Here is a 16,213-nt window from a genome sequence, read left to right as displayed (position 1 = left end):
CCCATATGTAAGATGGAAGCCTTATCTCAAGATCTTTTAAACTTAAAAAAAATTTTTTCCTAAAATATTGTTAATGTCCAGAGCTAAAGGGCTGACAGTCAGCACTGAAAAGGAGAAGTACACTAAGAGTGGTAGGGCTTATGAGGCTTCCGTGGTAACTTCGGGCAGTGCGATTATCAGCTACTTTTATTTTCATCTTCATTTTTGGGGCCCTGGTTGCACAGTGGTTAAGAGCTCGGCTGCTAACCTCGAGGTCGGCAGTTCAAATCCACCAGCCACTCCCTGGAAACCCTATGGGGCAGTTCTCCTCTGTCCTGTAGGGTTGCTATGTGTCGGAATCGACTCCATGGCAACAGGTTTGGCTTGGATTTTTGGATCTTCATTTTCTGTTCTTTTCCATGTGTGTTGTTTATGTAATAAAAGAAAGTTAGTTTTATTTTGGTTTTTTTTTTAAGGAAAGTAGGCTCTCAGACCATCACCACCACAACATCACATACGCACATAAAACAAAAGCATTTAAATGTAGATTTTTGAAACACCTGAAGCAAAGTGCCCATTATAAGAACAGAACTTGAGTGTTTTTAAACTGCATGTTAACATTTGCCCCTTTATTCCAGAAGGTAACTGTGTCGAAGTTGGATTGCCTGTAACTCTTCTAGTTCACATTTCTCACATCCTTGGAGAGAAGGGACCCTGCACTATTAGATTATTGTGTGTTTATGGCTTACAGTGTGTTACGTCATCACCAAGGCCTAGATTCTACACAGAGGACATGGAAAGATACCCTCTTGTGTTCCACATGTAAGTTATCTTAACCCACAAACCATGAAAAGAGGAAAGACTATTAAAATGTGGATGGGGGAAGTTAAATCAGTTTAATATAATAAACTGTATTTCATAAAAATATTAATAGAAAAATACAGAACAGATCAAATTGAAGCCAGTGGAACAGGACAAGCTCACGCCTGCTAGAACAGTACGTGCCCTGGAAATGAAAAATTTATCTCAATTTTCATACAATAAAGGGTATCCCCAGATTACTTCTCAGTGAAAAAAATAATGTCAATGTCTACTTCTCTCCCCCCTCTGCCAGACAAGCTAACCTGGTCTTTGCTCATTACAGTCCCAGTTTGTGTTTCTTGCAATAAATTTAGAAATGCCAGTGAGCTTGCAGCATGCAGTCACATCCTGTAGCTGAGACAAACGTGAAGATTTGAACAGCTTGGTTTATAGGAATTAAGGTAATAGCCAATGCCCTGGTATCTGGGATTAGAGTAAACCTGTCAAGGTTCATCATTTTCGAATCAGTCATGTTTTATTGAAAGAAGCTCATTGGTTCATGATGGATTTTGTGAAAAGCATTTTCCAAAGAGTAGAGCCAAAAATCGTTTTGCCAGGAGTGCTTTTATTTGTGTTTATCAGAACATATATTAACAAATCTTGAGAAAAATAGCCGTAAAAACATATGAAACTATACACATTAGCCAGTATTACTCCCACCTTCCAGTGCCCAGACACACACTATATTTAAGGCTAGATAAGCCGGCAAGTATGAAGGAGCCCCTGTCTGGCAGAAATGGTTAAACGCTTTAACCAAAAGGTTGGCCGTTCGAATCCACCCAGAGGTGCCTAGGAAGAAAGACCTGACAATCTGCTTTGGAAACATCAGCCACTGAAACCCTGCGGAGCACAGTTCTGCTCTGACACACACGGGGTCACCGTGAGCTGGACCCTGCGGAGCATGGTTCTGCTCTGACACACACGGGGTCACCATGAGCTGGACCCAGCGGAGCACGGTTCTGCTCTGACACACACGGGGTCGCCATGAGCTGGACCCTGCGGAGCACGGTTCTGCTCTGACACACACGGGGTCACCGTGAGCTGGACCCTGCGGAGCACGGTTCTGCTCTGACACACACGGGGTCACCGTGAGCTGGACCCTGCAGAGCATGGTTCTGCTCTGACACACACGGGGCCACCGTGAGCTGAACCCTGCAGAGCACGGTTCTGCTCTGACACACACGGGGTCACCGTGAGCTGGACTCTGCGGAGCACAGTTCTACTCAGACACACATGGGGTCACCGTGAGCTGAACCCTGCGGAGCGCAGTTCTGCTCTGACACACACGGGGTCACCATGAGCTGAACCCTATGGAGCACGGTTCTTCTCTGACACACACGGGGTCACCATGAGCTGAACCCTACGGAGCACGGTTCTCCTCTGACACACACGGGGTCACCATGAGCTGGACCCTGCGGAGCACGGTTCTGCTTTGACACACACGGGGTCACCATGAGCTGAACCCTACGGAGCACGGTTCTCCTCTGACACACACGGGGTCACCATGAGCTGGACCCTGCGGAGCACGGTTCTGCTTTGACACACACGGGGTCACCATGAGCTGAACCCTGTGGAGCACGGTTCTGCTCTGACACACACACGGGGTTACCATGAGCTGAACCCTACAGAGCACAGTTCTACTCTGACACACACGGGGTAACCATGAGCTGGAGTTGACTTAAGGGCAACCGTTGTTTGGTTATTTTCACAAAACTTAAATATTATGCAAAAACATTTTCCTTATTAGGATAGCTTTGGTGTAAAAATATGTATTTGGTATTCTATAATGACTGTCTCAAAAGAAAGCAGTTTGTAGTTTCTTAGGTCAAGCCATTTCAGTTCTGTCTAATTTCATAACGTGAGAAATTTACACTAGAGTGAATTTTTCCAACTGCAGACTAATCCCCAGGTCTGTGTGGGTAGAGCTGGTGATGCTCGGGGACCCACAAGGGAGAGAGGAAACGGAATTCGTTTTCTTTGACTCAGTAAGTTTAGAGCAACTCTGATGTTTCTGTTACTAAGGTGACTATGGGTCTGAGATTCAGGGTGTGTTATTAAAAAAAAGTCTTACTTCCACGGATAAGACAGTTGTGACTGCAGCTTCTTAGCCCTTTGTGCCCAAATGGATCTGCTGGGTAAGCTGGTGGCTCTACCAGGGGCCGTGGAGGATGTGTGAGAATTAGAGTCCTTGCTTCAAGTCCCAGCCGGTAACAGGTGAGCCCGTAGCTTGTTACTCTGTGCCCTGCCTCCCCCCACCCCCCGAGATCGCACACAGACCTGGGACCACACTGCCCCAAGTAGAATGAGATTTGCATCTCCTTCACAGCCTGACCACAGAGCTCACAGCATGTGCACTGATTCAACATGTGTGTATCAAATGCTCGCTAGGAATCAGACCAAAATCCTTAAATAAAAACCAAATCCGCTGTCCTAGAGTTGATTCCAACTTACGACAACCCCATGTATTACAGAGTACTTCTGCTCCAGAAGCAGTCAACAGGCCTTTCTTCCTCTGTGCCAACGAGTGAGTTTGAACCGTCAAACTTCAGGGTTGTTGTTAGGTGCCGGCGGGTCGGTTCCAACCCATAGTGACCCTATGCGCAGCAGATCGAAACACTGCCAGATCCTGAGCCATCCTTACAATCGTTGTTATGCTTGAGCTCATTGTTGCAGCTACCTCGTTGAGGGTCTTCCTCTTTTCCGCTAACCCTGTACTCTGCCAAGCATGATGTCCTTCTCCAGGGACTGATCCTTCCTGACAACATGTCCAAAGTATGTAAGACGCAGTCTCGCCATCCTTGCCTCTAAGGAGCATTATGGCCGTACTTCTTGTAAGACAGATTTGTTCGTTCTTTTGGCAGTCCATGGTATATTCAATATTCTTCGCCAACACCACAATTGAAAGGCGTCAACTCTTCTTCGGTCTTCTTATTCATTGTCCAGCTTTCACATGCATATGATGTGATTGAAAATACCATGGCTTGGGTCAAGTGCACCTTAGTCTTCAAGGTGATGTCTTTGCTTTTTAACACTTTAAAGAGGTCCTTTGAAGCAAATTTGCCCAATGGAATGTGCCTTTTGATTTCTCGACTGATGCTTCCATGGGTATTGGTTGTGGATCCAAGTAAAATGTAATCCTTGACAACTTCGGTCTTTTCTCTGTTTATCATGATGTTGCTCATTGGTCCAGTTGTGAGGATTTTTGTTTCCTTTATGTTGAGGTGTAATCCATACCGAAGGCTGTGGTCTTTGATCTCTTCGTTAGTAAGTGCTTCAAGTCCTCTTCACTTTCAGCAAGCCATGTTGTGTCATCTGCGTAACACAGATTGTTAATGAGCCTTCCTCCAATCCTGATGCCCCGTTCTTCTTCATATAGTCCACCTTCTCGGATTATTTGCTCAGCATACAAATTGAATAGGTATGGTGATAGAATACAACCCTGACGCACACCTTTCCTGACTGTAAACCAATCAGTATCCCCTTGTTCTGTCCGAATAACCGCCTCTTGATCTACTTAAAGGTTCCGCATGAGCACAATTAGGAGTTCTGGAATTCCCATTCTCTGCAATGTTATCCATAATTTCTTATGATCCACACAGTCGAATGCTTTGCATAATCAATAAAACACACGTGAACATCCTTCTGGTATCCTCTGCTTTCAGCCAGGATCCATTTGACATCAGCAATGATATCTCTGGTTCCATGTCCTCTTCTGAAACCAACCTGAATTTCTGGCAGCTCCCTGTCAATATACTGCTGCAGCCATTTTTGAATGATCTTCAGCAAAATTTTGTTTGCATGTGATATTAATGATATTGTTCTATAATTCCCACTTTCGGTTGGATCACCTTTCTTGGGAATAGGCATAAATATGGATCTCTTCCAGTCAGTTGGCCAGGAAGCTGTCTCCCATATTTCTTGGCATAGACGAGTGATTACCTCCAGCACTGCATCCATTTGTTGAAACATCTCAATTGATATTCTGTCAATTCCTGGAGTTTTGTTTTTTCACCAATGCGACTTCTTCCTTCAGTACCATCGGTTCCTGATCATATGCCACCTCTTGAAATGGTTGAACATCGACTAATTCTTTTTGGTATAATGACTCTGTGTATTCCTTCCATCTTCTTTTGATGCTTCCTGTGTCGTTTAATATTTTCCCCATGGAATCATTCACTGTTGCAACTTGAGCCTTGAATTTTTTCTTCAGTTCTTTCAGTTTGAGAAACACCGAGCGTGTTCTTCCCTTTTGGCTTTCTATCTCCAGGTCTTTGCACATGTCATTAGAATACTTTACTTTGTCTTCTTAAGCCCGCCTTTGAAGTTTTCTGTTCAGTTCTTTTACATCATCATTTCTTCCTTTTGCTTTAGCTGCTTGATGTTCACAAGTAAGTTTATGAGTCTCCTTTAACATCCCTCTTGGTCTTTTCTTTCTTTCCTGTCTTTTCAGTGACCTCTTGCTTTCTTCATGTATGATGTCCTTGATGTCATTCCGCAACTCTTCTGGTCTTTGGTCACTAGTGTTCAAAGCGTCAAATCTATTATTGAGATGGTCTCTAAATTCAGGTGAGATATGCTCAAGGTCATATTTTGGCTCTCATGGACTTGCTCTGATTTTCTTCAGTTTGACCTTGAAGTTGCATATGAGCAATTGATGGTCTGTTCCACAGTTGGCCCCTGGCCTTGGTCTGACTGGTGATATTGAGCTTTTCCATCATTTCTTTCCACAGATGTAGTCAATTTGATTCCTGCGTGTTCCATCTGGTGAGATCCAATGAAGAAGTCGTTGGTCTTGCAAAATTCCATCATTCAATCTCTGGCATTGTTTCTATCACCAAGGCCATATTTTCCAACTACTGATCCTTCTTTGTTTCCAACTTTAGCATTCCAGTCGCCAGTAATTATCAATGCATCTTGATTGTATGTTCGATTAATTTCAGACTGCAGCAGCTGATAAAAATCTCCTATTTCTTCATCTTTGGCCTTAGTGGTTGGTGCATAAATTTGAATAGTCATATTAACTGGTCTTCCTTGTAGGCGTATGGATATTATCCTATCACTGACAGTGTTGTACTTCAGGATAGATCTTGAAACGTTCTTTTTGACGATGAATGCAACACCATTCCTCTTTGAGTTGTCATTCCCAGCATAGTAGACTATATGATTGTCCCATTCAAAATGGACAATACCAGTCCATTTCAGCTCACTGATGCCTAGGATATTGATGTTTATGCATTCCATTTCATTTTTGATGATTTCCAATTTTCCTAGATTCATACTTCATACATTCCAGGTTCTGATTATTAATGGATGTTTGCAGCTGTTTCTTCTTATTTTGAGTCATGCCACACCAGTAAATGAAGATACCAAAAGCTTTACTTCATTTTACGTCATTAAGGTTGACTCTACTTTCAGGAGGCAGCTCTTTCCCAGCACAATTGTGTGACTGGAGTTTCCCTTCCTTTGTCCAGTTGCAGGAGTCTGGGGTACCCCTGGAGTGTTTGAGGCAGCAGGTCCTTTCCCTTCCTTTTTTCTTTCTTAGTCTGCCCCATGGATAGGTACTAATAAGCAAAGAAATGCCAAAGAGCAGCCGAGGGGGGAAGCAAAGCTCCAGAAAGGTCCAGTGACCTTTGACTAGCCTGAGGGTGGTGTCAGTGAGGAGCAGATGGGGGCTGGTGAAGGAGTTAGGAGTGGAACCATGAAAAGTTTATCAACACTTGGATAGAAACTGTAGCGTGAAGCGCTTTGAAATAAGGATCCTATTGTGTGGAGTGTGTGGGCGGAGAGTGTGTGTGCGCATGTGAGTGTGTGTGTGAGTGTTGTGTGTGAGATAGTATGAGTGTGAGAGTGTGTGTGAGTACTGTGTGTGCATGTGAGAGTGAGTGTGTGATAGTGTGTGAGAAAGCGCTTGTGTGACAGACTGTGAGATTGTGAGAATGAGTGTATGTGTGAATGTAAGTACATGTGTGTGATAGTGAGAATGTGAGAGTGTGTGTGAGTACCGTGTGTGCATGTGAGAGTGTGTGTGTGATAGTGTGTGAGAAAGCGCATGTGTGACAGACTGTGAGATTGTGTGTGAGAATGAGTGTATGTGTGAATGTAAGTACATGTGTGTGATAGTGAGAGTGTGAGAGTGTGTGTGAGTACCGTGTGTGCATGTGAGAGTGTGTGTGTGATAGTGTGTGAGAAAGCGCATGTGTGACAGACTGAGATTGTGTGTGAGAATGAGCGTATGTGTGAGTGTGAGTACATGTGTGTGATAGTGAGAGTGTGAGAGTACGTGTATGTGTGACACTGAGTGTATGTGTGTGTGAGATAGTACATGTGAGTGTGTGAGAGTACATGTGTGATAGTATGTGAGAGTGCGTGTGCAACAGACTGTGTGTGAGATAGTACGTGTGTGTGAGATAGTACTTGTGTGTGAGGATATGTGTGTGATAGTACATGTGTGTGAGTATGTGTGTGAGATAGTATGTGTGAGAGTGCATGTGTGACGGAGACTGTGTGAGTGTATATGTGAGAGCGTGTGTGAGAAAGTACATGTAAGTGTGTGTGAGAATGAGAGTTTGTGAGATAGTATGTGAGTGTGGGTGAGTGTGGGTGTGTGTGAGTGTGAGAGTATGTGTATGTGTGAGTGCATGTGTGACACTGTGTGTGTGAGATAGTACATGCGAGTGTGTGTGTGAGATACTGAGTGCGAGAGTACGTGTGTGTGAGATTCTGTGTGAGTGCATGTGACACTGAGTGTGTGTGTGAGATAGTACATGTGTGTGAGAGTGTGAGAATGTGAGAGTACGTGTGTGTGTGAGAATGTGTGTGATAGTACGTGTGTGTGAGAGTGTGAGAGTATGTGTGAGAGTGCATGTGTGACGGAGACTGTGTGTGAGTGAGGGTATATGTGAGAGTGTGTGTGAGAAAGTACATGTGAGTGTGTGAGAGAATGAGAGTTTGTGTGAGTGTGTGTGAGAGTGTGGGTGTGTGTGTGAGATCGTTTGTGAGAGTGTGAGAGAAAGTGTATGAGAGTGTGTGTGAGACAGTGTGTGTGACAGACTGTGAGATAGTACATGTGAGTGTGCGTGTGTGAGTTTGTATGTGATATAGTGAGCATTCATGTCTGACAGACTCTGAGTGTGTGTGTGAGGGTGTGTGAGATAGTGTGAGTACATGTGTTAGAGTGTGCATGTGTGGGAGTGTGTGTGCATGAGAATGAGAGTGTGTGACGGACTGAGTGTGAGAGTGTGTGTGAGTGTGTGAGATAGTACGTGTGTGCACATGAGTGTGTGAGTGTATGCATGAGTGTGTGAGTGTGAGAGTACATCTGTGAGAATGCGTGCATATGAGTGTGTGAGATAGTATGTATGAGTGTGTGTGTGTGCCAGAGACTCTGAGTGTGAGTGTGTGTGTGTTTCATTTTGTTGTGTAGACATGTTTGAAAACCCGCAAACAAATTTTACAGGAAGAGACCATTATTTCCTTTGGGCGTAATAACTCAGATGGGCTTGGTCCTTTGAAATGCTTTTTCTTAAAGTCAGGGCTGCTTCTCTGTTGAACAGATCAATAAGGAAAAGTGGGTTGTGCTGGTAGGCATGGCTGTCTTTGTGGAAGGCAAAATGTTCAGAGGTCTTTGTTTCCTCTTCCACATCTCCTGTTAATCACTGCTGTCAGGCAAGTGCCCAGAAAAATTAAGATAGGAGCAGCCAAGGGTCAAAATATTTGGTTCTTTTTTTTTCTTTTAATGCTACAAGCTGCTTAACGTTTTGCACAAATCAGAGCAGTAAGTATCTTAAATCTATCATGTCCACTCAATTCAGAAAAATGTACTGATTATAAGAAAAAAATGACTTCTGTGCACACAGAAATGAGAATGATGGAAAGCCTGACCAAGAGATTGGTCTGAACTTCTGACATTATAATTAAAATTTATGGTGACTTGTTTTCATCGGAGTGGAAACGTGTTCCCCAACAGCTACCTGATATCTGTGCTGTCGCATGTTTTAGGGCTGGAGGTGCTTTTCCCGTTTTCACTGTGCACTTTTTAGCATATATTTGAGGAAATGATACATCTCCATTAAATAATAGGTCATGTATTTGGAAACGGTAACAAACTGAGCCCCGGCCATTAGGAAAGAGGAAGATGCTGACATCAGAATCTCTCAGGCCTCCGTTTCCATTTCTGTCTCACTTTCTGAGTTAACCACATGACATGATTTTGATTAAAAAAATTTTTTTTTTTTTAGCTTTCGAACAGTATATTTTATATTTTTTTCAGTGAAATAGTTTCAAGGAATTACTGCAACATAGTATCTACTAGTAACTAGAACTTATAAAGGCAAAGAAAAACAGAAGTTTTTTCATGCAAAACATTATTCCCTGGGATGCTTTCCTTGATAGCGGTTTATTGATAGTTTAACCTACCTGTAGCTTCTGTTTCCTTCCTGTGTAACCAAAAACCCATTGCCGTCGAGTGGATTCTGACTCATAGTGACGCTATAGGACAGAGTAGAGCTGCCCCATGGAGTTTCCAAGGAGCACCTGGCGGATTCAAGCTGCCAGCCTCTTGGTTAGCAGCTGTAGCACTTAACCACTACGCCACCAGGGTTTCCTCCTGTGTAACAATAACTTGTATGTATTCCTTCTTTGATATAGATAGGTAGAGACAGCCGTGTTGCCATGTATGTGTGCACACACAGATGCAGGCTACAGGCCCCGGCTCACACGCCTCTCAGCAGACATTGGGAGCGTCCTCAGGAGCCTCAGCTCCCTTTCCCTGCTCTCCCCATGCTCTGCAGCGTGGGCACCCCTTCCGTTCTGGGCAGTTATCTCATCAAAGTGAGGTCCGAGCACTCTCTTCAACAAGTCTCCCTGACTGCTTCCACCGACACTGATGACTTTTTTTAAATTTAATTATGTTGTCGTTGTTGAGAAGATACACAGCAAAGCATACACCAGTTCAACAGTTTCTACATGTACAGTTCAGTGACTTTGATTACAGTCTTCGTGTTATACAACCACTCTCACTTTCCTTTTCTGAGTTGTTCCTCCCCCATTAACATAAACTCCTTGATGGCACAGTGGTTTAAGCACAATGGCAGTTAACCAAAAGGTCGGCAGTTCGAATCCACCAGCCGCTTAGAAACCCCATGGGGCAGTTCTACTCTGTCCTGTAGGGTTGAAATGAATTGGAATTGACTTGATGGCAGTGGGTTTGGTTTAATGCCCTGCTAAGGTTTTATTTTTTACGGTTTCTATGAGTCAGAACCAACTTGATGGCAGTGGGTTTGGTGTAATGCCCTGCTAAGGTTTCTATGAGTCAGAACCAACTTGATGGCAGTGGGTTTGGTTTTTGGTTTTGGGTAAGGTTTCTATCTAATCTTCGAGTTGCTCTTGTCAGTTTGATCCATATAGATAGTTCTTAAAAGAGCTTAATGCTCAAGGCAGACATTTTTTACTAGTTAAGATAAACTGTTGTTTGGTTTTAAGAAGACTTCAGGGGATACACACTGATCACTCTTTAGTTGGGCGCTTATTTTCCGTACTGGTGTGTCTGTCTCTTCTCCCCAGTCAGCTGATAAATACCTGAGTCAACTTCATGATTTAAGTGTTTTTAATGCCAAGCGTAGCACCCATAGTTCTTGTTGCTGTTAATTGCTGGTGAGTCGGTCCTGACTGATGGCAACCTCATGTGTCACAGAAGGAGTGTTGCTCCGTCTTGCACCATCTTTGTATCGTGGCGACATCATGTGTCACAGGAGTGTTGCATTGTCTTGTACCATCTTCATATCATGGCGACCTCACGTGTCACAGAAGGAGTGTTGCTTGGTCTTGCACCATCTTTATATCATGGCGACCTCACGTGTCACAGAAGAAGTGTTGCTTGGTCTCGCACCATCTTCATATCATGGCGACCTCACGTGTCACAGAAGAAGTGTTGCATTGTCTTGTACCATCTTCATACTCACACATAGTAGGCACTTCATAAACACTTTTGAACAAACAAATATGTTAAAGGATCTGCTGTATTTTGTAAGCTTGGCTAGTTTATGTTCCTCTTAGTAGGCCTGGGATGGGACCCAGCTCCCTAGCTCAGACACAGAAGTGAGAAGTGGGCTCCACCCTCTCTCAGCCAACTGTGTGTCCCCTGACCATGACAGGGACCTAATGTTGCCCCAGGTGACACTTCCTGACTTCTGTCATTTACATTTCAGTCCTACATGGAAGACCACTTGAAGAACAAGAATCGCCTGGAGAAAGAGTGGGAGGCACTCTGTGCCTACCAGGCGGAGCCCAACAGTTCCTTGGTGGCGCAGCGGGAGGAGAACGTGCAGAAAAACCGCTGCTTGGCCGTGCTGACATGTACGTATCACCTCCCATGCCGGAGCACACTTCTGTTTCCAGGAGGTTTCCACTGGGCGGGGGCAGGAAGGTGATCAATTATGGACAGGTATAGACCACACCTTCATATTTTTCTCTTTATTTTAATGGCTGCCATTCTCAAAATCTGGAAAGCCCTTTCCCTACTCTTCTCCTGTACCCTCTTCTTTACCCGCAAACTTGTACTTCTACTTCAAGACCAGTGTAAACATCACCTCTGTGAAGCCTTCTCCAGCCTCAACAACACAGAATTCGTTTCTTCTTCTGTGGTCCAGTGGCATGGTCATGGAACCTTGGGTTTGGGAGACGTCTAAACCCAAGAGGAATATTCACTCTGTTGCGTTCTGTTAGCTGTGTGATTTGAGACAAGTTTCTTTGTCTCTCTGAGCTGTTTCTTCACCTGTAATGGGGATCACACTCTCCTCCTTGAACTATTACTTACTGCTCGGAGCATTAGAGGAGGTAACTAGCACAGAGCCTAGCACATTGTAAATACAAAATAAGTGACGGTAGCTATTGTAGCGTTTTTTTTACTTTACAGTTATTCCAACAAACATTGTGGGTGCCTACTGTCTAGCTAGGTATCATTGCCAGAAAGTGAAGATTAAAAAAAATAGGTTATTGAAAGCGACTTACCATCCAGAAAAGAGAGCGTCTTAGGTTATCCTTTTCATGTGATGCATAGAATGTACTTACAACACGTAGAAAGCCCACCAGGGCTTACGGGGACCAGGTAGCTCCGTGTGGGCAGTCAGGGGTGACTTCCTAGAACGTTCTTCCCCAGGACCTGGTGCTCCTAGTTCATTTCATTCAGCTCATATTAATTATATGCCTCTTGTGTGCTTATCAGGCTCCATGCAGCGTTCTGACTTTAATTGACACGTAAACCTACCCCACAAGGAGGAAAGGTATTTTCAGTATCTTTGTGACCAAAGTTCCAGACGTAGACACTTAGTAAATGTTGATTTCCCGAGTGATGAATGACTGATGTGCATGGGTGTGTGTGTGTGTGTGTAGAATTACTCAGTTACTGTTTTACTGGAACCTTGAGACGAGATGTATTCATGAATACTTAGAATATAATAAAATGTACTTTCTCAGTTTACATTCCTGAAAGCATAGCAGAGGCACACGAAATTCCAGTTCAGCGTTACAAAAGCCTGCAAGATCAACATCCGTTGTGGCCACAGTGGGCATTTTGTCACAGCATCCCTGCCTCAGCCCTTTGGAGCCAGTCACGGGCCCTGGTCTGGTGCCGTCCGGAGAGGTGGCACTGGGATCCTGTCCTGACAAGTTGTCACCTCAAGGCAACCCCTGCCAACCAACTCAGGAGAAGCAGCCGTATCTGCTATCCTTTAAACAGCAGAAATTTGATCAACACTTGCAGGTCAAAAAGATGTAAAAACTCTAAGCTGGTTTTTCCTTAGAGCCTAACCTAGGGAATCACTGACCTTTCTAAAGCCCACACCATACTTCTCAGTATAGATTTTTTCTTACAGTTTAGTCAGTTTTCAGAGCAGGGCCTCCATTTCTGTGAGGTGTGAAAGGGTTCCTGTTTTTCCTAAAGAGCCCTAAAAGGCGGAGCTGTTAGGATTTACACGTTTTTTATTAGGTGAAAAGCAAATCAGCAAATAAACTAACTGACGTGTATTTGTTAAGGGCTCACCATGTGCCGGGGGGACTCCTGATAGACTTTGGGACCCAGAGATGAACAAGCGATGGTCAGTGCTCTCAAAGAGCAGACCATTTAGGGATCATTTAGATTGAACTAAGTCTTGAATAATGGGTTGATTTTTGGGTAAATTTGGATTCAGTAAGCACATATTCCCTGGTTGGTGCAAACAGTTAACATGCTCACCTGCTAACCAAAAGATTGGATGTTTGAGTCCATTCTGAGGCACCTTAGAAGAAAAGCCTGGCACTATTTCTGAAAAATCAGCCAGTGAAAACCCTGTGGAGCACAGTTCTGCTCTGACACGCACAGGGGCACCAGGAGTCAGAACCACCTTGATGGCAAGTAGAAACACATGCTGAATGTCTCCCATGTGCCTAATTGTTAATGTGAATTATTGCATCTTTCATTAAAAACATTGCCATCGTGTTGATTCCAATGCATAGCAATCCTATAGAACAGAGTAAAGCTGCCCCATAGAATTTCCAAGTCTTTAATCTTATGGAAGCAGATTGCCACATCTTTCTCCTGCAGAGCAGCTGGTGGGTTCAAACCACCAACCTTTCAGCTGAGTACTTAACCACTGTGCCAGCAGGACTCCTTTTAGGTCTTTTACAGCAAATGTTAAAACTCTAAGCCTTTTCCTCTGAGACATCTCCCTTCCTCCCAGTGATAACCCTAAAACATGACAGAAATGTAGCCACACCCTGTAGCCCACGGTGGCCACTTGAACTCTGTCTGAGCCGTGTTAAACCAGCTGATTCAATGCGAGGACCTCAGTAACGGTGCAGTGGCCAGCCAGCCCCAGGACACAGAAGCAGACGGCCACAGCTCTCGAGGTCGCTGCTGGTGGTGGTGCTCTCAGAGAGCCAGGGCCCTAGGAGGGTTTCAACGCTTTTCTTGGATCAGAGCACTCAGGGTCTCTGAGGGAATGGCTAACAAGGGAAATAATGTCTTTGTTTGTCTCTGATGTTAGAAGTTAGAAAGAGTCTGTAATATGACTGATATCTCCTCTCCCGAAAAAAACCAAACCAACCCGTTGTTGTCAAGTTGATTCCAACTCTGTGGGGCCTGTGTGACGGAGTAGAACTGGGCTTCTTAGGGTTTTCAATGCCTGATTTTTTGGAAGTAGGTCACCGGGCCTTTCTCCCAAGGCACCTCTGGGGGACTTGAGCTTTAATCTTGAGTAGCCGCCTGCGTTAACCATTTGCAGTACCCAGGGACTCCACTCATCGCCCACAAACCCCATTTCCTGACGTTCCACCAATGATTCCAGCAGCACAGCCCCCGCTTTCGTTAGCACGTATGCCTGACGTGGGGTTCTTAGCTGTAGTGAACTGTGAAGAAACAACTTTGTTGTTAGAGGTTGAAAAGCCAGTCCAGGAAGGACAGGCAGGGCAAGTACATGCGTTGATTCAACTCCAGATGAATGGGCCTGCTTTGTGTCACATACCCCCATCTCCGTACCACTAACCTTCTTAACTTTATCACGTTTCAGTCTACACCCCTTCTCAAGCAGAGTACTCGGGGGAAGGGGTGAAGAATGGCATTGCTTAAACTCGTGTTGGTTGTTCCAAACTCCAGGAGGGATAATTACCTCCTCTCTTTCTTAAACCCCTGCTTCATTTTGCCTGGCTGTTAAACTCTTCATGGAATAGAACTGGCTCTGTAACAAAGCTATCACATGTTGAAGAGCTTTGGCCTCCAAGTGCCTCCGTATCTCGGAAAGCTTGTATTGATTTGTTATATACGTGCAGACTGATGTAACAAACGTTAATGCGATAAGGACTTTTCTCCTCACCAACTCCCACACTTTGGCAGTGGTGTCATTCATTACGCATCCCAGCCTGGAAACCCTGGTGCCATCTCTGCACTTGCTTCTTGAACCATGTCCTAGATAGCTGTCACCAGTCTAGCATTTCTCTATGTGACAGGTCCTGTAGGTTTACCCCTTATTCTTCTTCCCACCACCCTGGTCCTCCTCAGGTTTCCTTGATCTCTACCCTTTGAACCCACCCTGCAAGCTGCTGCCCAGCTTACCTTTGTAAACCCCAAGAGACTGAAATGATCTCCTGGCTTTCAAGGTGCTCCCAAATCTGAAAACACTAAGCTTGTCCAACTGGATTTCCTATGGTCCCAGCGTCTCTCTTTCTGTTTGGCCTAGGAGGTCAGACTGCACTGTCCGTTACATCTTTACTCATTCGATTTCTATCTTAAATGTCTTTCCTATTCCTCGGCACTGGAATGGGGCCAGCTTAGTCTGGAAGACAATTTATCTGGCAAGTTGCATAGGAAATCGAAAACGGTAGTGCTACTTTGAAGCCCCTTATAACCCAGAGATTCTATGTACATCCTAATTATCATTCAAAGAAGAAGGGAACTAATATTTATTAATTGATTAACTGGCACTGTGCTAGGTCAAGATGTATTATCTCAGAAGTTTAAAGATATTAATTTGCTTTTTAAGTTTTTTTTTTTGCATTTTTAAAAAGAATCGTGATATTCTGCTCATCTGCCTTTTAAATTAAGAATAAGAACATGATGTTATTTTGATATACTATCGTAAGCAAAAAAATGATTTTAATGTACTTTGGATGACGGTTTACAGAACAAACTAGTTTCTCATTAAACAGTTAGTACACATATTATTTTGTGACATTGGTTAACAACCCCATGACATGTCAGCACTCTCCTTTCTCAGCCTTGGGTTCTCTATTACCAGCTTTCCTGTTCCCTCCTGCCTTCTGGTCCTGTTTTGTTTTATAAAAAAAAAAAATAGGCCTGTCCAATCCTTGGCTGAAGGGTAAGCCTCAGGAGTAACCTCATTACTGAGCTAAAAGTGTACCCAGGGGCCATATTCTCAGAGTTTCTCCAGTCTCTGTCAGGCCAGTAAGTCTAGTCTTTTTTTGTGTGAGTTAGAATTTTGTTCTACATTCTTCTCCAGCTCTGTCTGGGATCCTCTATTGTGATTCCTGTCAGAGGGTCAGTGGCGGTAGTCAGGCACCATCTGGTTGTGCTGGACTCAGTCTGGTGGAGGCTGTGGTAGTTGTGGTCCATTAGTCCTTTGGACGAATCTTTCCCTTGTGTCTTTAGTTTTCTTCATTCTCCTTTGCTCCTGAAGGGATGAGACAAATGAAGTATCTTAGATGGCCATTCACAAGCTTTTAAGACCCCAGAAGCTACTCCCTAAAGTAGGATGTAGAACTTTTTTTTAATAAACTATGTTATGCCAATTGAGGTAGATGTTCTCTGAAGCCATGGTCCCCACAGCCCGCAGCCCAGCAATTCAGTCCCCTCCCTCATAACCATCAAAGATTGTTTCTTTTTGTG

At 44.1% G+C, this 16,213-nt stretch overlaps 1 protein-coding gene across 1 annotated transcript in view; it reads left to right on the top strand.

Moving 5' to 3' along the window:
* Positions 1-16,213, top strand: part of PTPRN2 (protein tyrosine phosphatase receptor type N2) — a 1,410,930-nt gene that overhangs the window by 1,297,899 nt on the left and 96,818 nt on the right. The window contains exon 15 of the mRNA XM_064274265.1: positions 11,046-11,193. Coding sequence (XP_064130335.1) covers positions 11,046-11,193 — 148 coding nt within the window. The remainder of the gene's footprint in view (positions 1-11,045; positions 11,194-16,213) is intronic.

The sequence above is a fragment of the Loxodonta africana genome, chromosome 22, assembly GCF_030014295.1.
Source record: "Loxodonta africana isolate mLoxAfr1 chromosome 22, mLoxAfr1.hap2, whole genome shotgun sequence".
Taxonomy (NCBI): domain Eukaryota; kingdom Metazoa; phylum Chordata; class Mammalia; order Proboscidea; family Elephantidae; genus Loxodonta; species Loxodonta africana.
This window is presented reverse-complemented; position numbering and strand designations above follow the sequence as displayed.